General features: G+C 33.9%; 1 protein-coding gene across 3 annotated transcripts; it reads right to left on the bottom strand.

The window, feature by feature from the left end:
- Window positions 1-4,273: 4,273 nt before the first annotated feature.
- Window positions 4,274-27,693, bottom strand: LOC143056453 (uncharacterized). Of its 3 annotated transcripts, none has more exons than XM_076229532.1 (3): window positions 27,520-27,693; window positions 14,268-15,747; window positions 4,274-6,020 (listed from the first exon to the last, which is right to left on the bottom strand). In XM_076229532.1, the coding sequence occupies exons 2-3, from the start codon at window positions 15,735-15,737 to the stop codon at window positions 4,389-4,391; spliced, it is 3,102 nt and encodes a 1,033-aa protein (XP_076085647.1). In that variant the 5' UTR covers window positions 15,738-15,747; window positions 27,520-27,693; the 3' UTR covers window positions 4,274-4,388. The 3 variants fall into 3 exon arrangements, with proteins under 3 accessions (XP_076085647.1, XP_076085648.1, XP_076085649.1); XM_076229533.1 differs by lacking the exon at window positions 27,520-27,693 and adding an exon at window positions 16,119-16,442; XM_076229534.1 differs by lacking the exon at window positions 4,274-6,020 and having other exon boundaries at window positions 14,164-15,747.

Genomic DNA, 27,693 nt, shown 5'->3' on the forward strand with positions numbered 1-27,693 from the left:
TATGTAGCCAAAAATCTTTTAATCCATTATTATTTTAGTTGAGATTAGAGGTCTGAAAAATCTACCTATGAAACCATTGCCTGGTGAAAAATAATGTTCTTCTAATTCTTGAACCAATGCATACAAACATCATAAACTTAGTCTTCTGTGCACTAATTTATCATTTTTTACGCATAAATTTCGTATAATCGTCAATATTTTCAATCGGTCAGTCATTTGTCAGTGTTGTTGTGAAAATATGGCAGCTAATTAAAGTTCGTGTTTTGAAAAGCCGAAGTTTAACGATTGCATGTCACTTGTTTGTCACCAATCAACAAAAATGCATGGATATTGAGCATGTTTTGAACATGTACATTGTACAATCAGATAATAGTTTATTTTAAGGACATCCATGCATATTCTGGATTTTTACGAGATGGGTCACACTGAGGTCACTTTGCATACAGAAAAATGTCGGAGAATTGCTTCCTGCAGGAAGCAATTAAAATAAAGAAACTTTCGAAATTCTTCTTAATATGAACAAATTAAAAAAAATCTTTAGAAAAAAGTATATGTACATTAGTTTTATTATGAAAACTATCCATTGAGTTATACAAAAACATATGCATTATTTTTTTTTAATTTAAGGTTTCTTATGACTTTAAGGAGGCTTGCAGGTACAAAAATTTCAGCAAAAAATTCTACATTTGTTTTTTCATTTCAAATTTTATTTTATACACTATAATTAGTTATTCCTTTTAATATGATATGGTACAAAAATCAACCAAAATATCGATTCTGTTTGGCACCAGATCACTTTTAAAATATTTATATCATGGATTAAGCTCCAAATTATCTCCCTTTGGTGCATTAAAATTAAAATTGAAATATCTTTTTTAACTCATCAATGACCTATACTATACAATTACTGTCTTTTGATAAGGTAAATGTGTGGTTTTATTGACTTTTGAAAAACTGATATTCACTGAGGCCAACAGCCAAAGTGAATATCAGTTTTTCAAAAGTCAATATTTAAAATCACATATTTACCGAAACAAAAGACAGTAAAAATATAATTGTTTACTTTCATGTACTGAGAGAAATGTAAGTAATGGAAAATATTTACCCAAAACCAATTGTACATCATACGTTTTTTACCAAGATTGTACACGTAAAAGCATGCAACGTTTTGCACGGTGAATATCCTTTTCCACAGGTAAAAAAGCTTATTTATTCAAAATCCTATTCTTAAAGAAAAACCTACCAAACTAAAGTTTTATGCTCTTTTAGCAATATGGAATAATTTCATTACATCTCTTTCTGGTCAGTACATTGTTAGTCTTACTTACATTTTGTAGTTATAATTTATTTTGACACCATGCACTTTTACTAGTACTACTGTATAACTGTTGTAAATAGAAAGAGACATCACATTTATAGACCACAATATTAAATAAGGAGTTTCAGATTGTTTTCGGATTGTACCATTGAGGTGGTAAGGAGCTAGTTGTTATATAAAGCACCTTGATACAATGTATATGCAGCAACAGAGTTCCCAAAATCTTTGAATTCTTGAATAAAAAATGTGCTTGTCCTTTAAAACAAATCAGTTGTAGAATAAATTATCTTGTTGCCCATTTGTAAAATCGAGGGCCAAAAAATTTGGCGATCACACTCGACAACTCTAGTCTCTGCAGCAATTTGATTTGAGAAAAAAAATGGATATTAGGTTTTGCTTTTAATCCACTTTTGAGGATAAACATTGATTTCACTCTTTCTTTGCCAAACTCGTCACTGAGTCAATCAGTGTGTTCTTAGATATAGGAAGATGTGGTGTGCATCTTGTATTCTTGACCGCTCATCACAGTATGGTTTAATGGGTGGTTTCCTCATTGAAATATTTACCCAATTTCTAGTGTGGATCCAATGTTTTTTCGTGGATGGAGGACAAAGTGTATTTTCCTGGGCATTTGCTTTTGTGATTTTGCTAATAAAAATTTGAATAATTTGTGTTTCACTTGGCTCATTTTACATACGAAATCCATTTCAATTCTAGATCTATTATCTGCTCTTTGGTCGGGTTGTTGTCTCTTTGACACACTCCCCATATCCATTCTCAATTTTAATTCTGTTAGCTTTGTGCCAATCTGGTGAGTGAAGAACAAAGGGGGAGGAGGAGTAGGGGGTGTGTGTTACGTTTTATCCTTATTCGTCTACGTACGTATTTTCAAATGTATCAAAATTTGTTTCTGTTTCCGAATTTTAGTTATGAAACTTTTACACAATACCTTTTAACATAAACCAAGATTATGTTTGAATTTGGGTAGCTTCACTTTAGCGTTCTAAAGTTATGTACCTTTACAAAAGGAAAACATGCCTAATTTTTGGTTTTCGTTCTTTAGCTTTTGGTTGCCTCAACCATACACATGTATGTTAAGCAAAGTAAAATCACAAAAAGCGCAGAGGAAAGTCCCTAATCAAATGAGATCAAATGACAAAATCAAAAGTTCATGAAACGAATGGATAACAACTGTCATATTCCTCACTTGGTACAGGCATTTTCTGAATATGTAAAATAGGTGAATTATTAAAACTGGTTTTATATAGCTATCAAAACCTCTCACTTGTATGACAGTCGCATCACAAAAATCCCTTATACTGACAACGATATGTGAACAAAACAAACAGAAAAAATAGGTAAAAATGTTAAAATTTGGGGTAAAACAATCAACATTGTGTATAATCTTATTAATCCTCCCTTTAAAAATTAAGAAATTATACATGTATGTAAAAAAAAAAGAAACACATGTACAAGATGGCATATTGACAAAGCACAATTGTATATAACTAAAAACAAAAATACAAAAATTTAACATATCACGCTGACACAATGACGGGATGTACAAGTACAGAACGTTATATGTAACAAAGAAACACATAAACGGAAAAAAAACCCAAGAATATTTTTTTTTACCATAGCACAATATCAAATTGAAGAGATGTATAAGTACAGAGCCATGGCAAATGGATAGAATTAAACCAGCATAAAAAGTAAAAGTAAATATTTATAAAGACAAATAAAAGAATACTATAACACGTTATTAAAATGAAAAACAACGTCAGTACCAATAATCTATACCATCATGTATTATTTGTGAAGTTGATGCGGAATATTTATCAACAAGGTCTTGGAACCTTCCGATGAACTTTATTATAAAAAGGACGAGACCTTCTTTGACATATCCCTAGCTCATCCACTCTCTACGAAGACACTGGTTACGTTTTCAAAGTCCTGGTAGCACCTTCAAGATCCTTATAGTTAGGAAGTTTCCGTCTGTTGCATTTCCATTGACATTGAAATCATTTGCATGGTTCTGTGGACTACTTTTAAAAAAAGATAAGAATATTTTGTAATGTTAAATCTTCTCATTATAAGTAATGGGGACACTATAGCTGACAGGCGTCATCTGACCTTGACCTCATTTTCATGGTTCAGTGGTCAAAGTTAAGTTTTGAGTTGTTGGCTTTATTTCTAATACTATATGCAATAGATTAAATATATTTTGTGTATTGAAATATTATGACGTGAAAACAAGTCTGGCATGTTTTATTTGACATTGCACTCATTTTCACGGTTCATTGCGCAGTGTAAAGTTTTTGTGTTTTTTTTTCTTTCTTAAACTTCAAGCAATGGATCAACTATATTTTATGTTTTGTAGGATTGTAAGCTGTATATGTCTGTCTTGCAGGTATCCTCTGACCTTGACCTCGTATTAGTGGTTCATTTGTCAATGTTAAGTTTTCATGGTTAAGTTTGGTTCTTAGCTTCTATAGGCAAAAGGTCAACTGTATTTAATGCATAGATTAATTTAAGGTGTACATGTCTGCGTAGCCTAGTTCATCTGACCTTGACCTCACTTTCATGTTTCATTGATAAATGTGTATTTTGTTTTGTTAATTCTGTATCTTAAAAACTCTAAGCAAAAGCTACATGTCAAATAAATTGAGTTTATGCAATGATTGTCAGGTGTACATGACATTGATTGTATTTCTCGTTTGGTTTATCTGACCTTGACCCCATTTTTTTAATCATGTTTAGTTTATGTGATAGTTGTAGGAATGCTTTATATGTAGGACTATCAGTAGAGTATCAATGGTTTGTAAAGAAGGCGAGACATTTCAGCTTGTCAACTCTTGCTGTTGCAAAGTAGGTAAATTGTACTTGTATAAAATCAACGGTACCAATTTTGTTGCACCAGATATATAAACCTGTCATCTCTCCTTGCACATGATACATGACTATTAAAATTTATTCAATAATAAAGTTTTTAACTTTGTGAATAATTGGATTTCGTCATATTTCGTCATTGCAGTGTTTGGTTCTTCTTTAGTGTTTAGTCTGTGATGCTTTACTCATTAGTGGTATTTGTAAGGCATATTGGTAAACGTGTTGATTGCGATCCACTGTTTCCTGGATGTGGACTTGTTTCTCCACACATTGTCTTGTACAGCGTAAGCACACGATTATTGCAGGTAAAAGAAATGAAAATAAAAACTCCTTGTAAGGCATTCAGTACTGAAACTATGTTGGAAAAAGCTGAAGTCATTAAAAACGAATCAATTATCTGTAAAACCCAGGATATTCCTGTTATTGAAAATAATTTAAGGTACACTGTAAAATACACACGATCTGTTTTCGTCGAATGTTCGGTTCGAAACTTTGGTCTAGTTGCAATTTTAACTGAAGTAAACACAAAGAATAGTATGTTAGCGACACACACAAGTGAAACTGGTATTACAAATGTAACAATTATAGAAATTGGTTGGCTTATAAAACACATCAATTCACCGTATCCAACAGATCCATCGTTTGCCATGATTGTATTAATAACAATATTCAAACACACAATTATCGCTGGAATGCCATACGAATATACTATGTACAATTTAATGTTCAATTTTTCATTGGAACTGATGATTGTTTTATTCGTGAACACTTTGTACATATGGTAAGAGCATATATTTAAGCATCCAAATGTTACTAACCAAAAATAATGTAAGAATATGCCTATTATTTTACATAATATTTCCAATTCGGTCTCGAAAACCCCAAACTGTAAAATAGTATGTGCCCAGAACATTGCAAATATCAGACACATATTATTTTTTCCTGGATCAGTTCGTAGCGTAGGAAACAAGCAATATGTCTGGAATGTAACAAACAAGCATAATACAGAAATCAACGTACATATTCTTAAAATTATTCCCCAAAAGTCTATTTGCTCTTTCTGTGCTGACTGTATGGACATCACCCGTTCAAATGTGTCTAAGCATACTCTTGCTGTTTTAAATGGCGTTAAGATAAACCGATCTTCTGTTAACTGTAATCCATTTTTCAAAAACGTAAGATTCATACTGAGTCTATCAATTTCAAATTCTGATGATTTTAATTCTACCTGATTGCATGTTAAAAGATTTGTAACCTGCGAATGTACAAATAAATCTGGAGTAGCTTCACGGTACCTCTTTGCATATGTCTGTTTCCTGAAACATTTGTTAGTAAATCCACTCTTCCTTATTAAACTATACGTATTGAACGCTTCACTGACTGGATAAGTATGAAAAGTAAATGTAGCTCCTTCGTGGGTTACATTGAATTGAGTATTCAGATTTTGTAGCAGGATTATTTCAACAGAAGATCGATTGACATATTCTGATATAAAAATAGTAAGCTGACCAAAAAGAATTATTTCAGTACCATTTTCCCATGTTGTTCCAGTGCCGCAGCTTAAATCTGTCAGTAAAAGTGATGACTCGGTGCAAGAGTACATTTTAAATTCCAATTTTCTATAAAGATGCATTTGAAAAAACGTATCAATGGATTGTAAAAATAAACGAGTCGAGTTTATCGTTTCTGTCAATATACTTTTCATACCGACGGCTAATATATATCCAAGATTAGTAGATGTTGGGAGAAGTGGAATACAAGAGTCATTAATCAAAATTCTACCTGGATAGCACTTTCGGTTCCGACATTCACCCTGAAATTAAACAATATGAATACAGCGCCTCCCTTAAAAAAATTAACGGTACCAATTTTCTTGCACCAGATGCGCATTTTCACAATACATGTCTCTTCAGTGATGCTCGTGGCCAAAATATTTGAAATCCAAAGCTTATATAAAAGACGAAGAGCTATAATCCAACAGGTCCAAAAAGTATAGCCAAATCCGTGAAAGGAATCAGAGCTTTGCATGAGGGAGATACATTCCTTAATTTATAATAATTTCTATCATTAAGTAACAGCAAATTTTAATAACACAAAAAAATCCGTATTTTCATGCCAGTACCGAAGTACTGGCTACTGGGCTGGTGATACCATCGGGGACTAATAGTCCACCAGCAGAGGCTTCAACCCAGTGGTAGTAATAAATGTCTAAATAACATAAAGCTAATTTTTATTAGAACGTTTTCGACAGATGCTTCTTCGTTGTTCAGTTATTAAATGTTAAACCAGTCTTACCTGATGAAGCTTCTTTATTCTTATTGAATACTTTATTTTAATACACCAAACGGGTGATTCAGTGACTCAATGCATATGATAATTGAAAAATTGAAATATGTTGAGATACACTGACAAGGCCAAGGAATGCGAAAAGACAAACAAGTGCACAAAACGCTACACAGAAAACGAAACACTGAATCCCAACACATTAGTAATGCAATGGAATAAGGGACGACATCAAAAGATCGATGGAGGATAAAAAAAAACTTAAATCAAATAGTTTGGGATGGGGTGGGGGGTTGGGGGGGGGGGTAAAATTCTGCAAGTTTTGTATATCTAAAATCGATTTTTACATATATCCCTTTTGGTTAATCAATTATTCCCAAATTAAGTTCAGAAGGGGCTGGGGTGGTGGTGGTGGGTTGCAGTGAAAAAACTATGTGAATTAAGTTTTTTATCCTTCATTGAACTTTTGATGTCGTCCCTAAATACCTTTCTGTATCACTTTTTATTTATCCATACATTTGGTTCCATGAATGAAGATTAGAAAGAAAGAAACAGAATCCTATGAAATCAAGAAGGAGCGATATTTTTTTTTTTATTGAGTTAAGTCTGCCAATTGATATTTTATCGTGTGTTTTCTATGTTGTGATGTTATGCTATTGTTTCAGAAAAAGGGAGAAGGTTTGGATCCATTAAAACGTTTAATCCCGCTGCAAATGTTTGCACCTGTCCTAAGTCAGGAATCTGATGTACAGTAGTTGTCGTTTGTTTATGTAATATATACGTGTTTTTCGTTTCTCGTTTTGTTTATATAGATTAGACCGTTGGTTTTCCCGTTTGAATGGTTTTACACTAGTAATTTTGGGGCCCTTTATAGCTTGTTGTTCGGTGTGAGCCAAGGCTCCGTGTTGAAGGCCGTACTTTAACCTATAATGGTTTACTTTTAAAATTGTTACTTGGATGGAGAGTTGTCTCATTGACACTAACACCACATCTTCCTATTTCTAATCAGCATAATCGTAATTAAACATAATACCTGTAACGAGTCATATTTTTCAATGCGGTTCTAAAAGAAGGACAATCAAATCCATAATGACATAAGGTGGACGTCACTCATTTTATAGCTATAAATACGTTATAATTTACCATCATAAATTCTGAGTGTAACCCCAATTGCGTCATAGGTCAGATGGAAAATCCCGACTAAAAATAAACGTACTCTCACTGGTCCGGACATATACCCCTGTTTGCCCATATTCTTCCATTCAATTTCCATCTGCGACATCGGTCACACGTGCACATTAAGTTTTACAGATTCAACAGAGAAGTGTTTAGTTTTTTGAATAGCTTAATTGCTTTTCATATATATTGTGTATTTTATTGGAAATATATTCCCTTGTTTTGTTTAAATTTTTAAACAAATTATTTGTGTTTTTTTAACTAAAGTAAAATTTATTATGGACTTTAATTTGAATAGTCCGTACGTAAATATTCCTGGTTCGGACTATCTCTTAGATGGGTCACTACCTTTAAGTCCCCCCCCCCAAACTACCAGTACATTGACCGGAGTTTCGACAACGGTGTCTGGTAATGCTACCTATCCGACCCTTTCACAAGGTTCGGCCATGCATTTGGGGGGGGGGGGGGTACCTACGTCAACTTCGGTGACTCATACTTTATCTAGGCCTGTTAATTCAGCGGGTACTATTAGTTCTGTCCCAGGTACAGCTATGGGCTTGAACTTGCCAGGTTCTAGACCCCAATTATCCTATTGTGGGTATATGCTTCCCAACACGGGCAGACAACCTTTACCCTCATGGTCTCAGCCACCTTGGCCACAGTCTTACCCTTATGGTGGGTTTATGCCAAACCAACCTGGTTTTTGGCCTTATAGGGACAATTTCTATGGTCCCCCTTCTGGGGTAGCTACTGCACCACCTTTAGCTCCTGCTCTACCCGTAGCAGTATCTTTGACTCCTGCAGTAGCTCCTTCTACCACCGTACCTGACTCTCAAGCTTCTAGTTCTTCTCATGGTACTCAGGTTTCTGATCATGCATCACCTTTGGATGGTTTACAGAAGTTACTTTTGGACTTTGGTGAGTCTTTCAAGGCTGAATTTAGTACTCTATCCAGTCGAATGACTCTACTGGAGAATAGAGTTTCTTCTCCAGCTAAGTCTGTAGAATGTGATGAGAGGGAGGATGACGAGCTTTCTGTTTCCCCTGGGAGTCATGCAAGGGCTTTCCTCACTGATGAGGATGTTGAAAGTTCTTCTTCTCCCAAGGTATCGAAGACGGCCCCTGAGCCTTCTTCGAAGTCAGCTCAACAACCTCCCACCAAGGAGACTGAGGATCCTCCTTCCTTGAAGGATCTTAGGGATAAGGTGTATACCTTGATGAGGGATGAAGCACATATCCCTTTTGCCTCTCCTTCCAAGCCGAAGAAACCTTCTTCAACTTTTGAAGCTTCCTGTGGTATTTCTCAGGATACTGTGACTTCTCACAATTCTTTTCCCGAATCTGGCCATATGACTTTTGCTTTACAATTTATTAATGAAGGTAGCGCTAATTCTGCTAGTGAAAAGGTTGCTAATAACAATATCTCTGGATTTGGAATGTCATCCTTTTCTGATCAGGTTAAGTACAAGGATTTTGATATATTTGATTCTTCACTGGGTAGACTTGTTCCCAGTTGTGACAAATCTATGTCATCTTTATTGGGAAAAAAGCCAGTAGATGGTCTTCGTCTCACTCAACCTGTTTGGTCAAAGACTGAGAATCTCCTTCGTAGTGCTTCTCAAGTTCTTGGCACAGCCGAACATTTTCTAGCTGCAACCGGACATTTGCTTAACAGCGAAGATTCGGTTGTTCCAGCAGAAGTACGATCCTTCTTACTTCAACTGGATAAAGCTTTAGGTTCATCTCAGTTGCTTTTAATGGGTTCTATTGCTAATTGCACCCTATCTAAAAGAGCAGAGTTTCTTGAAAACATTTCTATCGCTGAGCCTTTGAAAGATTCTTTACTGATATCTCCACTTTCTGACAAGATGTTTGGTTTACCCTTACAGCGGGTTCAAGAGGAACTCAGCAAAAACCCTCCTCCAGTCAAAGTTAGTGTACAAGTTACTAATGGCAAGAGGTCGGTTAATGCTACATCTAGTTCTACTAGTACTTCTGCTTCAGGTGGTCCTCCTTCTTCTGCTAAGAAACGGAAGAATAACTACGGCAAACCGCAGAACAAACCCAATAACTCAGGAAAAAGCTCAGGTAAGCCTTCTGGTGGTTTTAAGGGTTCCAAGAAACCTGGGTCTAGTACCTAGGTTCTTGCCCCCTAGCTTCCACAGGGGAAAATTTACAACAAGTTTCTCAAAAATCAATACCAGTAGGGGGGAGGTTAAGTTTTTTCCTAAATCAGTGGAAGAAAATTACCTCAGACTGTTATGTGCTGTCAATAATTCGAGGGGGATTAACACTTCAGTTCAAGAACCCACCTCCTCTGTCTGCAGTTCCAATAAGTTTGTCTCATACTCAAGACCCAGTCAAGTGTCAACTTCTATCAGTAGAAGTGGACACAATGTTACAAAAAGCTGCAATAGAGGAGGTGTCAATCTTAACTCTGTCTCCGGGATTTTATTCCCGTCTTTTTCTGGTTCCAAAGAAGACTGGAGGAATGAGGCCGGTCATAGACCTATCTATTCTGAACAAATTTCTTATTGTTCGCCACTTCAAAATGGAAACAAACAGATCCATCAGGGCTTCAATCCTTCCAGGAATGTGGACTACTTCTCTGGATCTTTCAGACGCGTATTTCCACATTCCCATTTCCCAAACTTACAGGAAATACCTTCGCTTCGTTTGGAACAACAAAGTTTTCCAGTTCAAGGCTCTCCCTTTTGGCCTGTCTACAGCCCCTTTGGCTTTTACCAAAATCATGCAGGCAGCTATAGCTCACCTACATTCCCTGTCTATTCAGATTCATTCCTACCTGGACGATTCCCTTCTCAAGGAATTTTGCCCAATCAAATTGAGGGTTCAGAATACTACAGACACAGTTAAGTCGGCTTCATATCTTGACTTACATCTAGAAATTGACAATGAGGGTCGGTTGAAGACAAAACTTTACGACAAAAGAGATGATTTCAGCTTTCCAATTGTGAAGTTTCCATTTCTAAGTAGCAACATTCCAGCAGCACCTGCATACGGGGTATATATCTCCCAATTGATACAATATTCCCGTGCTTGCATGTCCTATCATGATTTTCTTGATAGAGGGTTACTTCTCACAAGGAAGCTATTAAACCAAGAGTTCCAAATGGTGAAGTTGAAATCATCCCTTCGTAAATTTTACGGACGCCATCACGAGTTGGTTGACCGTTATGGAATAACCGTTTCACAAATGATATCGGATATGTTCCTTACGTCGTAACTACAATCCCCTTCCCTTTCATGAATTTGACCTACCGAATTAGACTATTTACCGGATTTGTAATCACATAAGCAACACGACGGGTGCCGCATGTGGAGCAGGATCTGCTTACCCTTCCGGAGCACCTGAGATCACCCCTAGTTTTTGGTGGGGTTCGTGTTGTTTATTCTTTAGTTTTCTATGTTGTGTCATGTGTACTATTGTTTTTCTGTTTGTCTTTTTCATTTTTAGCCATGGCGTTGTCAGTTTGTTTTAGATTTACGAGTTTGACTGTCCCTTTGGTGTCTTTCGTCCCTCTTTCAGACAGATTTGGTCATCAATTGTTTTCTGTCCCTAGGCTTCCTTATCTCTTGGAAAAAGTCAGAGATAATTCCGTCTCAAGACTTTGTTTTCCTGGGAGAACATTTCCTAACCAGTGTAGGCCTAGTCCTCCCACCAGAGGAGAAATTTACAAAACTATGTCAGAAAATACATTTATTCCTGACGGTTCAATCAGTCACAGCACGTCAATTCTTGCAACTTCTGGGTCTATTGAACTCTCTGGCAGATGTAATTCCATTGGGACGACTTCACATTCGTCCGCTTCAGTTTTATCTGCACAAGTTATGGATTGCAGCTTCACAAGAATGGGAAGCATTGATTCCAATCACTCAGCCTTTATTTCCACACCTTCAATGGTGGTAAGTACGGGAAAATGTAATGAGGGGCCTATGTCTGTCCCCTCAAGTTCCCAGTCTAACATTATTCACAGATGCCTCCACCCTCGGTTGGGGAGCATATCTGGAGGGGCTTACAATCTCGGGAGTCTGGAGTCCAGATCTTTTGGAAGAGCATATCAATGTATTGGAAATGAAAGCAGTTCTGTTTGCACTGAATCATTTCCAAATGTCTCTAAAGAATCAGTCTGTCATTCTGGCCACGGACAACACAACAGTTGTAGCTTATCTCAAGAATCAGGGAGGAACTCATTCACCTTCTCTTTATCAGATAGCCAGAGACATTCTCCTTCTGTGTTTTCAACTCCAGGTTCATCTAGTGGTGAGACATATTGCGGGGCACCTCAATATTCTAGCCGACACTCTATCCAGATCCCTTGCTGCAGTAAACACGGAGTGGGAACTACTTCAAGTAGTTTTCAAAGCTGTGACTCTTCATTGGGGGTCACCTCAGATAGATCTGTTTGCGACCAGTCTCAATCACAAACTTCTAACATTTGTGTCTCCGGTTCCAGATCCAAAATCTTTTGCGGTAGACGCAATGAGCCTATCTTGGAAAGGAATGTTCGGGTACGCCTTCCCTCCTTTCAGGTTTCTCTCCCCAGTACTTCAGAAAATAGCAGGGGAAAATTGCAAGATCATAGTTATTGCTCCAGCATGGCCAAAACAGTCTTGGTTTCCAGACCTTCTGCGCCTATCATGTGCTTGTCCTCTAGTTCTACCTCTGAGACCAGACCTTCTGTCTCAAATCAAGGGCAAGGTTCTTTATCAAAATCCAGAAAAACTTCATCTACACGCCTGGCTTCTCTCAGGGTTAGCCTCAGAAAGAGAGGTTTTTCTGAAGGAGCAACCAACCATCTCACAAAGTCTGTCAGAGACTCCACTAACATTGTCTATGATGCAAAATGGTCAATCTTCTCAGGTTGGTGTAGTGAGCGGGAAATTGATCCTTTCCAAGTCACTGTACAACAATTAGCAGACTTTCTAGTTTTTCTTTTTGAATCCAAAGGATTATGTCTCTCTACTATTAAGGGATATAGATCAGCTATCTCAAGAACTATTCATATTTCTGGTGGCCCAGATTTTGGAATCAATGAGCATATTTCTCTTTTGGTTCGTAGTTTTAGTCTTGAAAGACCAAGACAAAAAAACTTTATTTCCTAAGTGGGACCTTGGACTAGTTTTATCTTTTTTAAAACTTCCTCCTTTTGAACCAGCAGAAACAATAGATTTAAGGTTTCTTTCCTATAAATGCTGTTTTCTTTTAGCTTTGGCTTCTGGACGGAGAAGGAGTGAAATCCATGCCTTCTCTATTTCTGATGCTTGCCTTCGATTTAACAGGGATAAATCTTCTGTTACTCTTTTAACGGATCCTGCTTTTTTGGCAAAGAATCAGATTCCAGATAAGGGTGCAGAACCAGTTGTGATTCCTGCACTCCCTAGCGATTCTATTTCTGTACTTTTATGTCCAGTAAGAATCCTTTCTATTTATCTGGAAAGAACGTGTAGTTAACGTTCTGTTTCTAACTCAAGACTCTTTATTCCATTTTAAAAAAGGAATCTCAGATCTTTCTGTTAAAACTATTTCTACTTGGATATGCAAATGCATATCTTTAGCTTATGGTTCTTCTAAGGCAGAACTTTTAAATAGTTTTAATGTTAAAGCTCATGATGTTAGGGGTATCTCTACATCCTGGGCTCTGTTTAACAGTGCATCTTTAGAAGAGGTACTGTCTGCAGGTTTCTGGAGAAATGAGAACTCTTTTATATCTCACTACCTCCAATCTATGGCTACTTTTGCCGAGAGTTAATACTCTCTTGGACCTATAGTTTCAGCACAAAGATTGAACTTTCCTCCTGTTTCTTCTGTTACAGGGGATTCAGCTTTACGTTAGATTCTGTTACTCAGAATTTATGATGGTAACGTATTTATAGCTATAAAATATTCAAATTTTAAAGTAAATTTGGATTTTATTAGATAAATACTTACCATCATAAATTATAGGTCCCACCCACCTCCCCTTCATCCCCTTTCCTTATGTTTCTGTCTAGAGGAAATTGAATGGAAGAATATGGGCAAACAGGGGTATATGTCCGGACCAGTGAGAGTACGTTTATTTTTAGTCGGGATTTTCCATCTGACCTATGACGCAATTGGGGTTACACTCAGAATTTATGATGGTAAGTATTTATCTAATAAAATCCAAATTTACTTTAAAATTTGAATAATTGAGAACTGAATGCTTCTTTTTGGAACTCCATTGGGTGTAAAAGTGTTGACCGTGAGCACATTTTTAGAATGAAGCGCGGGAATATTTTAGCTATGATCTTAAAAACATGAATTTTACATTTTTTTAAATTTTAATTCACCTGTACACTTTATTGTGGGACCACGCGTTATCATGAATGATAAATTTAGTTTAGTGATGCAATTGCTTATGGAATCACACGTGATGTGCAGTTAGCCAACCAGAATAAAGTTTTATAATGAAACATACATCTAATGCCATTATTTTAGAATGAATGAAACAGTAAAAAGTCAAACCATATGTAAAGAAAACAATCACCAATCGCTTGGTATCTTTTCTTATTTGATTTACGACTTTGAATAAATTGAAATGAAGTTTAAAGTTCTTACCGTTTCCTGGATAAACACATCATCACAACTGCTTTCATTTGAACTGTCTAATTTGTTTTCATAACTTGTTAATTGTAATGTAAATAAGACTCGGAATGAAGGCAAACCATTTGGTGGTGATCTGTGAGTTGTTATTATGTGACTACTTGAAAAAAAATATGAATATTCATTATATTGTCTACACAACTCATTTTTATACGGTGCCACATTCACAATAGCAGGAAGAGTTAAACAAAGATGTTCAATTGTATTAAAATCATACATCGACGATTTCAAAGTCATATTGCATGATGAAATTAACGTTTCATTATGACGATTAGGGTGCCAAATGAGACAGAAAATTGTAGAAAATGTCGAAGTGTTCATATTTTCACATACATATTTGATATCTGGATCAATTCTGTGCCACCGTCTAGTAACGTTACTTTTGTTAAACATTATTTCCACACCCTTCCTTCTCGCTGGATTTACAGGTTTTGGTGGTCGACTTGATAACTGACATTTATTTCTCATAGCGAAATTCACTAGGTCATTATTCACATGATTCACTATACCATTGTTACATATGTAACAATAAATATTTCTAAACGGAAGTACGATTGTAGATGACATACCCATTTTGCATGCTTGTTCTAAATTTGAATCATTATGCCGCCATAGACCGGTTATGTTACATTGAGAAATAATATTATCTTGGTTGCGTGGAGGGTTGCATATAACACAGAATATGTTCTTGAAAAAGAGAAAACTTTTCTGATTATATGTCTCACACGCTTTTTGAATATCTGAATCATACTTTTTCCATGTTCCAGTAATATTGCATTTTTGAACTCGTATTTCATCCACTGAGTTACATATCGGTAAATCACGTGTTGGAATATCGGTGTGGAATCCGATATTACATCTTTTGGCATTAACAGTATTAAGGATTTCTTCATATGACGATAGGAAATTGAAATCTGCGAAATCGGTACATTTAATTTCCAGCTTCCAATTAATTAGATTTTCTTTAGTTTCATTATGACACAACGCACAATAAATATTTCTATAAATCAAATTATTTCTTGTAGAAGTAACCGGTGAATTTTGTATTTTATCTATTAGCTCGTCGTTCTTCTTTTCGCATATATACATTGTTTTGTTGTCGGCAAATGATGGACAAGTATCAACCATTAGAACTGAAGTACTGTTTTTATAAGGACTTTTTTCTACAATGTTTATGTTTGTGCATTTTAAGGGATAAGAAAAATAGAAATCGGGACAACAGTTCTCCCGCGAAAAACATTGTTTGTCACAGTAACAAGGAGGGCATTCAGATATGTTGAACCTCTTGATTATATCCGATTGTGTAGCATGTATAGAACGACCACAAAGTTTAGATCCACAAATGTTAGTATACACTTCGATAACATGCGAAATATTCAGCGAGTGAACCTCTAGTATAAATAGTAGTAAAAGCAGAAAATCCATGTCTTTGAACCTGTAAAACATTTTGAAAACAAAACAATCATTTGTAATAATATTCAGGGTTATCGTTTACATTATTTTTTGATTCTGGTGTTACGGAAAGTTTGTATTGTCTAGATAACATGTTTGTAATGCTCTTCAATGCTCTTTAACTTTGTTTTTGTTTGGCTTTTTAATATTTCTATATGAGCGTGACTGATGAGTCTTATGTAGACGAAAAGCGCGTCTGGCGTACTGAATTATAATCCTGGTACCTTTGATAACTATTTTAAGATATATCATCTTATGAATAAAAGCAAACAGGGATATGTGTCATCATAGAAATAAAATTAAGAACAAAAATACAAAAAAAATGCATCACTTGTTTGTATACCCTGTAAATACCTTGTACGTCAGGAAAATTGAAATTCCATAATGGTTGAACAGGACGCTTTAGATTGACGTTAGTGCAAACATAGTTGCCAAACAATGCACATACAACTTCATAAGTCTAAGCTATAAAATTAAAAAATGTGGTATAATTCTAAAAGACAACTATCATTTAAGGAAAATGGATAAAATCATCAACGCCTACAAGTACCGTATTAGTCCAGTCGATTTGTGCAGATTTTTGACAAAATTGCTCAGATTGTAGTAAAAGCATGAAATTTGGCATAGTAGTAGTATATGTCATGGACAACATTTTAAGCTGTGGACCCCACTCTAAAAAACGAAATTTGTGGATGAGGCGGCCATTTTAAAATGGCGGCCGTTTGATCTCTGTAGATTAATAAAAAAAACACCATGAAAATGATATTAGAGAAGATATTGACATGAAACCTGTTTAATAAAACAACAGTGCCGATTTCAATTGTCTAACTGAACAAAAGTTTTGGAAATATTAACCATATTGAATGGCGGCCATCTTGAAATATCTTGATTTTTTAAGCCAAAATAGGTAGTCATTTTTCGATAAAAATAAAAAAAATACATTGTCGAAGATAAACAAATGTATTTGTTTGAGCTATATAAACAGGAAAAAAGGTGAGCACACCCCCTCCCCGAGTTATTCTTCTGTTGTGTATCGGGTATAGCAGCATTAAAACGCGGACCACGAGGGTCATAAAATGAACTATTACTCTAAAAGCAATATTCGTTCCACCGCTTGTTCAACATAGAATAACAGGAGAATTTATTTAGCAAGTACAAATAAAGCAAGAAAATATGTGTATACCTGTCGTTTATAATAATTGTCTGATTAAAGGATGATTTGTTTTGTTGATATTGTTCATTTAAAAAAACCTTTCAAAAACCTTGATTGCAGACAAAATGAATTACATATCATGCAAGTAATGCTAGAGGAACATCAATTACAATGAATTACGCAAATGTTTTCAATTGACGTTAAAAAAAAGAAGTTAGATAAGGCATGCATATGTTTACACAATAAAGATATCAGTATCAGAATTGTTGTCACATGTTTGCCTAAGTAACTTTTTAAAACAGAAATTACGTATATATGATATAGTATATGACCGAAAGTTTTGTTGGAAAAGATCAAAATTGTAGATTTCGACAACCCTGGGGTTAGATATCAGAAGAACATTATGGACAATTAGACTGGAAGGAATGTGTGAAACGGCAAGAGAGGACATGTAAGGGTTAGTAATGCCAAGCAGATACAAATGGAACAGACATAGACATTTGAGCTGGCAATCACTCTTTTGATGCAAACATATGAAGATGTTGGGTGTTGAAATGCTTTTCCTTTCGCTCAATTCAAAACAGTTGAATGAGGGCTATGGAACTGCAAACGCACTTCAGAATCACAAGGCATAATGGCGCAAATTATGTAAAACAAATGTTCAGATCTTAAAATATTTCATCAGTAAAAGGGAAAACATACTAGATAAGTTGCCAATTGAAAGAAAACAATAAGTAACCAGACAATGTAAGGTGGTACTGGATCAACACAATCAATGACTGCAGTGTATTTTTCTGTAGTGATGTATCTGAAGATCACAATGATACATCGACATTTTGAAATCGACAAAAATAGGGCATGACTGTGCACCTGTACTACAAGACATATTCCCCTAGCCAAAGTAAGAGCTGAAGATGTCAAATCACTAATATCCTGCTTGATGATTGATAAAACTTGACAACATAGCAAATCAGAGAGTACATGACACAGAAAGAAAGCCAGGAATCTTTTATCCTTGGAGCTATGCTTTCCAAAATAATAAAATACATTGATGGCACACGGTCTGGAAGAGGTATTGTACTTATCTCCAAGCTTGCACATCACGCTAAATTGTACAGTTAACGCCTGGAACAACTTGGAGTTATCATGGAAGGAAGAACTGATACAACACTGTTAACAAAATTGGAATGTAGCTGCCATAGCAAACATACAAGCAAGATAAATTAATTCTTAGTAAAAATGATACATGATGGCATAACATCGTGACACAGTCCAGTTATATCGTTGAGTGGCAGACAAACATACCATTTCTCAGCTATAATAGTTCAATTGTGCAACTCGTATTCGAAAGGATACAACTGAAACTTATCAGCCATCGGATAGAGAGTAAGATGTCTCAAAGATTGTGGAACTGATTCATTTTGAAAGCCTACATTGAATGTCCCTGTAAACCTTTTTATAGTAGCAAGCCTAACTCTTCAAACTATTCTAGTTACTTTGACTATGAAAAGGCCTTCACCATCACGACTAAAAGACATGGCCTTTTTCAGAACTTCCCCAACATTTTCGCTGAGAATCCAGAGAAAGACGCAACCATTCATGTGTGCTTGCATACCATCTATAGCAGCTAGTTTTCAATTTTTAGAAGTTTTGTATTAATCATTCCTTTCATAACAACTTATATTTACTAAGAACCTTTACTGTACAATTTACAGATATCATCAATTTCAAATATTAAAACAATTCCACACTGTAGCCGTCACTGTTTTCTATCATTTTGGCGAGGCCCATTCCATGGATAACAGATTCTTGACTTTCTTTCTGTGTCTCGAATTCTGTCTTATTGTCTTATTGTGCAGTTTTAGCATTTAGCATGTTATCTGCTCCTGAAATATCAATCTCCAGCACTTAGTCTGGCTAAAAGAACAATTGTTAGTAGTTCAAGTAACAGTAACGTACACTTTTGTCGATCATAATTGTCGATGCTTCATGATGAATGGTAGTCAAATACCTCATCAAAAAGAAAGAAAAACAAAGCACCCTGCAGTCATTGTTCTTGCTGATTCATCACAACTGTAGCTGGTTATTTTACTGGTTTTTTTTTCAATCCGTGACTCATCTTAGACTTTTTTCGTTTTTCCTGACAAAATATATTTTGATCTTAAGTTTTGCCTTGAAAGGATTACTAGTAGTACCTTTTGCCTTGTGATTCTCCCTTTACATGTCCTTCATCAACTTTGAACAGTTATATGCTTACAACAAATGACTGATTACTAGCTTAAATGTCTTTGTCTGCTCTTTTTGTATTTTCCTGGCATCGTAAATCCTTACGTGTCCTCTCTTCGCGTTACGGAATTCTTTTCAGCTCCAGTGATTTTACTAGCTACGCAGTTTTCCTTTTCAACATACAGTGGTCATAACTCATAATGTATATACACATTTTTTGGTGGTAAAAAAGTAACTAAACCATATATGCTTAACTGCAATTAAAAGAATTTACATATTTCTTTACATACATTTATTTGTTAACCGTGTTTATATACGCATAGCATATTTGAGCACTTGGTGAATATATCCTATATTAAAAGTCATAAAGAAATGATTAGCAAAACTAGTTGTAAATGCAAATAAAACTTACTTTTAATTCAAAAAACAATTTAGGATAGCGAATAATATTATATTGGAAATTTACGTTTTCAAGATGGCCACCATTTAAGATGGCCACTTAATGCTTCAATAGTCCTCAGTTGACATTCTCTGTCATAAGAAATACGAAAGTTTATCAAAATTGGTCAAGAAATATGTTTTTCATATTTTTCTAATTATTTTTATTATTTTTTTGGACATGATTTCAAAAAGGCCGCCCAGAGCCGCCATTTTCATTACCGAAATTGGGTCCATAGCTAAAAATGTTAGTTATGACCTCAACTAAGACTCTGTAAAGTTTGATGCTTTAACCACATTCTGAGCAATTTTTTCACAATTCGACTGGACTATATAGCATTATGTTATTAGGATGTTAATACCATATAGTAAACTTTCAAAAGCCCTTGTGAAAAAGGGAAACAATTTGATTAGTTTCAAAGGTACCATACTTTTAGAAATTTAAACACCATTCAAAGTTGACATGGTACCTTTATAAACTATTAACACCACTGGGTCAATGCCACTGCTGGCGGACGTTTCGTCACAGAGTGTAGCACTAGCCCAGTAATCAGCCTTTTGGTGTTGACATGCATATCAATCATATGCTCATTTTTATAAATTAATTGTTTGCATATGTATTATTTTTTTGAAATACTAAGGATTTTCTTATACTAGGCAATTGTTGGAATTGTGGATCCTCAATGCTCTTTTACTTTATACATGTACTGTTTGTTGTTCGCATTTTCACTCTTTTGATCTGATGAGTTTTAAGTAGACGAATCGCGCGTCTGGCGTATCAAATTGTAACATGGTACCTTTGATAACTCATTATATGTTTATCCCTAATAATGTTTCATAATCTAATATTTTAGGAATCATCCAGTAAAAAAGTTTTGAAGCCTCTCCAGAATCCATAGCACACTAGTTTACATGAACCGAACATGATTGATCGAGGCATGTTATTTAGTTAAACAGAATCGTTATTCGCCTAAATTCACCAGTGCCGCATTAAGCAAACTCATATATAATCATTTTCATCTGAGGATGTTGCGTAATCTCTCAGCTGATTTGTTTTGTTTTAATTTATTTGGACGATCAATTTTACTGTTTGATAGGTAATGTATATGAATGAACGAAATATGTTTTATATTTTTTAATTAAAGTTTGAAATATGAAAGGTAGGAAGCCATCTAATGGATAAGTTGATTGCAAACGTTCAACACATGGCCAGCTTGTGATGGGTTTTCCACTTCCAATTTGCTAACGAGAGAGATATATTTTATAACAAAATGATAATTATAGCTCTTTATCGATTAATTAAAAAGTGTTTGATAAATAGTTTCATTTATATATATAGGCTTTCAATCTTTGATGTGATTCTCAAGATACAGCTGACATGATGTCCTGGTCAGTCAATATTTAATAAAGTTATGACATCAGACATATGATGATTAACAATAAACTACCCAGTTATCTAAAAGTCATCACATAAACTGGGAATAATATGTTTCTAGATTTTATGATTAAAAAAATAAATAAAGCAGACGCACATGGGATTAATGCATGGCCATGCTTATTACTTTAATTCCAGATAGGGAGGCTCGAGGGTCTACAAATTTCAGAAAAAAATCAAACATTTGTTTTTCATTGCAAGTTTTATTTATAAGCTTAAGTAGTTGTTATTTTGTCATATGGTACAAAAATCATTAAAAAAATCAACCAGTATTGGCCTCAGATGACTTTTAAAATGGAGATATCATTGAAAAAGCTCCAAATTATCTCCCTTTGATCCATATTTTGGAATTAAAATTGAAATATCTTTTTTAATTCATCGGTAACCTATATTTGTTTTTATTATAATTTTGTTTTAATTTGAAAAACCCATCGCATGATTTGTATTATAAATGTTACACGATGATGACTGTTGTACCCATATTTTGACTATTTTATCTATCATGTCTTTTTAGTTCACGCATCATCTTAAATAAGACGTGTTTCTGTACTTGTTTATCCCAAATTCATGTATTTAGTTTACATGTTTAATGTTATATCTGTAATTCTCATCGGATTTTGTCAAATGTGTTGACGTCTTTTTATTATATTTGGGTGTTACGGATAGAAAAATTAATCACCGCCTTTATTAATTATATTTAATTGTGTACGATTAATTACGTTTGAAGTTGGATTCATAACAAACTGGACACATATATATTACAGTTAATTGCTATTGATATGTATTGCAATATGCATTTTGTTTTAATGAATTATCAGTATTTAGTTCTAATATAATCTTAAAGCAATCCTAATTCTATCTCACTTTTAAATTATAGTTTTCCATGTGTGACGTCATGTTGTTTCTAAATTTCATAAATTCATATGTGGCGTAACGTTTGCCTTTTCGCCATCGTATGTGACGTCATTTTTTTTATTGCGTTGACGCCTGGACTGATTCGGGTGTGTCTATGCTGTATTGAACTTAGCATCATGTATTCGGGTTTAGTTTTCTGTAATAAGTTTATACTACAGTTTCATTATGTATATATCTTTCATATTCATTTGTTAAAATTTACTGTTTGCAATAGCATGAATCGTTCTATATAATAATGGTGTTCTTATCCCGGGCATAAAAACAATGCCGTATTTGGCAAAACCTTTTCAACTTTTGATCTTCAGTGCTGTACAACTTTGTACTTTTTTCACTGTCGATCTTTTATATCTGGGCGTTATGTACTCGGGTTCAGTTTTCTGTATTTAGTTAATACTTCAGTTTCGTTATGTATATCTCTTTCATATTCATTTGATAAAATTTACTGTTTGCAATAGCATGAATTGTTCTATATAATAAGAATGTTCTTATCCCAGGCATACAAACAATGCCGTATTTGGCAAAACCTTTTCAACTTTTGATCTTCAGTGCTGTACAACTCTGTACTTTTTTCACTTTCAAACTTTGATATCTGGGCGTCACTGGTGAGTCTTGTGTGGACAAGACGCGTTTTTGGCGTATTGAATTTTAAACCTGATGCCTTTTGTTATCTATTCATCATGTTTTTCTTTGTCTAATGTGTTCTCCTATTTATTTGTATTGTAGTCCTGTAATATTATGTTGTCATTTCAATGTTATATTTAACTTTGCCATTAAAGTGCGAAGATGGCCATTGTTATAATATTGTTCGTTTCTGTGTGTGTTGCATTTTAACGTTGAGTCGTTTGTGTTTTCTCTTATTTTTGAGATATTGAGATTTTTTTTGACCCGCGAGCCCCTTAAACAGCACTTAAGGTTGAATGAAATATAAATACCAACAACATTGTATACACCTTTTAATTAAGCATTCCCAAATAAAACATTTTATTCAAATATTATATAAAATACTGCAAACTTGTATATTTTTTATTGCACAAATAAGACAATTCTCCCTTAATGATGATCACTAAATCACTATGCAAAAGTAAAATTACAAAAATACAAAACTTCGAGGAAAATTAAATCGGAAAGTCGTCAATCACATGGCAAAATCAAATGAAAAAACACATCTAAAAGAATGGAGAATAACTGTCATATTCCTGACTTTGTACATACATTTTCAAATGAAGAAAATGGTGGATTGAATCTTGTTATATAGCGCTAAACCTCTCACTTTGTACGACAGTGTCAAATTCCGTTATATTTACAACGATGCGTGAACTAAATAGACATTATAAATACAAAAGCCAACATATGGATGCTGTAATGGAATTTCACTTCCCCAAGAAATTGACCACTCTCCCATGAAAGGAAAATTCACTTCTCCAATTAAAAATCCTAGATTAGACTCTGAATTAAAGGCTGCAAAGGTGTTCACAAGTTGAAGAGTATTGAGAATTTGAAAACAATTGCTCGAATCTGTGAAATGTAATCTATGAAGACACACACATATCATTGTTTTGATTGTATGATTGTCACATGTCAAGCTCAATAATCTCTCAGAAAATGATCACATCAAATACTTTTCATGTCAGTACAGTCAGTAAACTTCCAATTATGAACATCAACCTTTTAAAATGTAATTCGTTGTTTGTAATTGGTTACTACTTTTTATATTTGTTTTTCGGATTTTGTTTTGTCAATTAATCATGTTGTTGTTTTTCTCATCATGAATGGATATACATTTTGTCATTTCTGGATATTTTTTTATAACTGACTATACAGTATAGGTTTCTTGAAGAAACATGATAACCAATGGTTGCATAGACTTAATGTGCGATAGGTAGTTGGCTTATTGGTAATCATTTCACACTTTCTGGTCTTTTGTATTATAAATAAATCTTCAGATTTGATTTTGTATATCGAAACGTTCACATGGTAACACAGGTATATATCTTTATAATTAAGCAAATATCAAATTTAACAATATCGTAGAAATTATTTATGTTTTATAAATAACGATGCAATATTGATATGAAATAGTTGCAACAAAATGAAGATACTACTTAATAAGTGTGTTTGTTTTGGTTAAAACTAAAACATTAAATTCTAAAATATATGCATTTGTACTAGTAAGCAACAAAAGGAGAAATTTACGAGTCATGTTGTTGCAAAAATATAGTAAAAAAAGAAGGAAATATATAAACCTTTTTGAAATACTTTAATATATAAACCTTGACACATTAGTGCAGAAAGACACTTATGATGTCACTTTGGTGTTAAACACTGTTGAAATAGATATATTTGACCTACAGTGGTAGTTTTACACATACCATTTGAATAAAGAAGATATGCGAAAAGACCTAACCCAAAAAAATTGTCATTTAAAAGATTTCTAATATACACATGGAAAAAAGTATTGCAACACCTTGATTTTTAAAAACTTGAAAAATCAGCCTCTTATTTTGAATGGAATATGATAAAATATTTGTAAAATAATATGGAAACGTAGTAAAAATTACATTGGCATTAAAACGAACAAAAAATGTATGAAATTTTAATTTGTTTTACTAACCAAAATTTTTATAACAAAATGAAGTGTTTTTTGTACAAAAAAATGCATTTCAAAACTTTTACTGAGGTCGAACTTTACAATGTCAGGCATTTCAAATCAAAATTGATCTTCAAATGATTGCTCACATCATGGTTGATCGTTACACGCGAAAGAATAAGTACTTTGTGCGCAGCCAACATTCAAACGGATAACCGCACATTAACGTCTTGTGATTCCTGCCATAAGTCGACTAATTTGTTGCTAAGGTAGCAGCAACCATTCCTGGCAAAGGGTATTGATAATTTCATGACGTGTTTAAACTGGGTGTTCTTTCGTGCACTTAGCGCCCCATAGTGTCCCATGTATACTCGATATGGTTCAAATTCGGACTACGATCGGGCCAAGGAAGATAAACCGAATTCCATTGGAACACGATGTTAATTTCCAACTTTTGCGAGCTGTGCACTATATTGGATACGGGCAACTGTGTGTCTGTTCGTTGGTAAAGGTACCCGAAATGGTCTTATCGCACGATAACCAGTAGCTTTGAGCCGATCTCGAACAATTCTTGTTTAAAGGCTACTGTATTTTCATCACTCTCTATTTAGGATTTTATTGTTTGCAATGTGTTTCCTTCTAACCAACCATCATTTAGCGTGGTTTTCCCTAGCAGATGTTATATGGGGTCTTCTTGATCTCGGAAGGTCTTTTATACCGTTTGTTGCCTGAATGTTTTTCTCAAAAACGACTTAAAGTGGAATGGTGATGACCAACAATACGTGCAAATGTCACAGCGACATACCTGCTTCTCTCGTGCTAATTATCTACCATCTTGCTGCAGTTATGAGTTGTGGATGACCAATTACAAGGTGTCAATCAAATAACTTTAAAAACTTGGTTATTTAAAGTGTTGAAAACACATCTGTTTTATTGTTTACGATTAGAGTATCTGAACTTATCGAGTCGATATATTGATAAAACTCAAGTGATATATAAATAATGTTTATCTAGTTCTATTCCAAAAAAATATATCACATAAACACAAAGAGTGTTTTTAATTTTAATTTCAATTTGGTGTTGCAATACTTTTTTCCATGTTTACATAAATGACAAGATCTCGAATCGAGGCTAGTTTTTTTGTTGATGCAGAGTTGCACTTAAATATGGAAGTTTGGAAGCCCATTTACGAATATATACAAGACAAGAGTTAAAAATTAAAAACTGAAAATTGATGTCTTCGGATCGTTCAAAGAATGTTATTTGATATTATTATACTTTTTTTATTCTCGAATTCAAAGGGGTGAAAAACAGGGATGGGGTAATCGTAATCTGTAATCGTAATCGATTGTAATTGATTACATTTTTTCAAGTAATCGACAGTAATCTGTGATCGAAGACATTTTCGATTACATGTAATCGTAATTTAATCGATTACATCAAAAAATTGGGTGTAATCATCGATTACTTTTCGATTACATTTCGATTACTTTAGTAAAATAGTTTGATGAAAAACAACCTATTTCAGAGGAAAATATGTATGTTATCACTTTGAAGTACAAATAAAATATTATACATCAACAATACTTGAGAGTAAAGCTATCTATTGTCTCAAGCTGCATTATGAGCAACCAGACCCCCTACCTAAATTTACTTTATATCTAGCTTTTTAAAACAAATGGATGTATGTGCTTGTCAATAATTGAAGCCAAGAGCTTTAATATTAAATAATAAAATAGATTAGAAATAATAAAAGAGGTCTTAAATAAGAAATGTGTCTGTCTTTCGTTAAGTTCTTCACTACATTTTTAAAAGTGATAAGTTTATTTGCGTTATATTTCCTGAAAACATCATTTTCAGTTAGAGTTGAAATTAAAGCTTAGAATAGATAATCAGTTGATTTCTTAAATGTTATGATATACATGTATATAGATTGAATTAAAAAAGAATAAAAAATCCTTTTAACATTAATGAACCAATGGCAATGCATTGCAATTCTTTTTAGAAATAGATACATGTATCCCTTTTACACTATAAATATATTTTGTATATAATTTTATGGGGAGAAGTCAACAAATCTTGACAATATTCTTGCCTTTCCTAATTAGATGATCAAAGTCTTCTAATCAATAACAAACAAAGCTTGTTTTTATTTCAATTATCTTATGTCTAATTAAGAATGAAATTTACAGTATTTAGCCCCAGGTTATAGATTGTACTCCAGTGGCAGTTAAATAATCTGTAATTAGGGTGGTTATCCAAACAAAAGGTTTAAATTATGCATGTCATTATAAAAATAAATTTTGATCTTAAAAATTAGCTGAACTGATTAATTATTCTACTATTATTTTTATATTTCCTTAAACATTATAATTAACTATGCTAAAATATTTTTTTTAAAGAGTAAAAAACAAAAAAGCTAACTGAAGTCAGTAAGAAAGCAAAATTTATGAAAAACAATTAGTTATGAATAAGTGATTGTTGCAATTCAATGACATCTTTCATTTATGTTGAAAGTAAAAATTTCAAGATTTTTTAAATATTTCTAATCTTCATTAAGAGATATGATTTTAAAAAACAGCTATTAACTTACAATTTAGAAACAATGCTTTAAATGATGCATTTGGTAAGTTCTTTATAATTTCCACTATACAAATGTTGAGCAATATAATTGTGTTTATACATGTTATTTTTTTGGTGAAATGTTGAGCATGTAATTGACAGTAATCGAAAAGTAATGTAATTACTTTTGATAAAGTAATCGATTGTAATCGATTACATACTAAAATTTGAGTAATCGATTATTAATCGATTGCACAAAAATCCTTCATGTAATCGATTATTAATCGATTACATTTGCCGGTAATCGTGCCCATCCCTGGTGAAAAAGTAGTCTTATCACACCTTTATCTTTGATATGGAATTAGTAAATGGAATACCACGATATCGACAAAGAATACATATATAGACTTTAACAGAATCCATAACATACACATCTTACCTTCACGATCAAGCGTACTGTTTTTACAGTTTTTAATTCAAAAATAGATATATTCCAGGAACACTTTGAAATATTCAATGATACCGACAAGTTTGTTCAGTTGTTGTATTACATGTATAACTCGAAGGTAAACTGCTTTACTTTGTAGTTCATACTTGTAACAGATGATCAACA

This window comes from Mytilus galloprovincialis, chromosome 13, assembly GCF_965363235.1.
Source record: "Mytilus galloprovincialis chromosome 13, xbMytGall1.hap1.1, whole genome shotgun sequence".
In the NCBI taxonomy this organism is placed as follows: domain Eukaryota; kingdom Metazoa; phylum Mollusca; class Bivalvia; order Mytilida; family Mytilidae; genus Mytilus; species Mytilus galloprovincialis.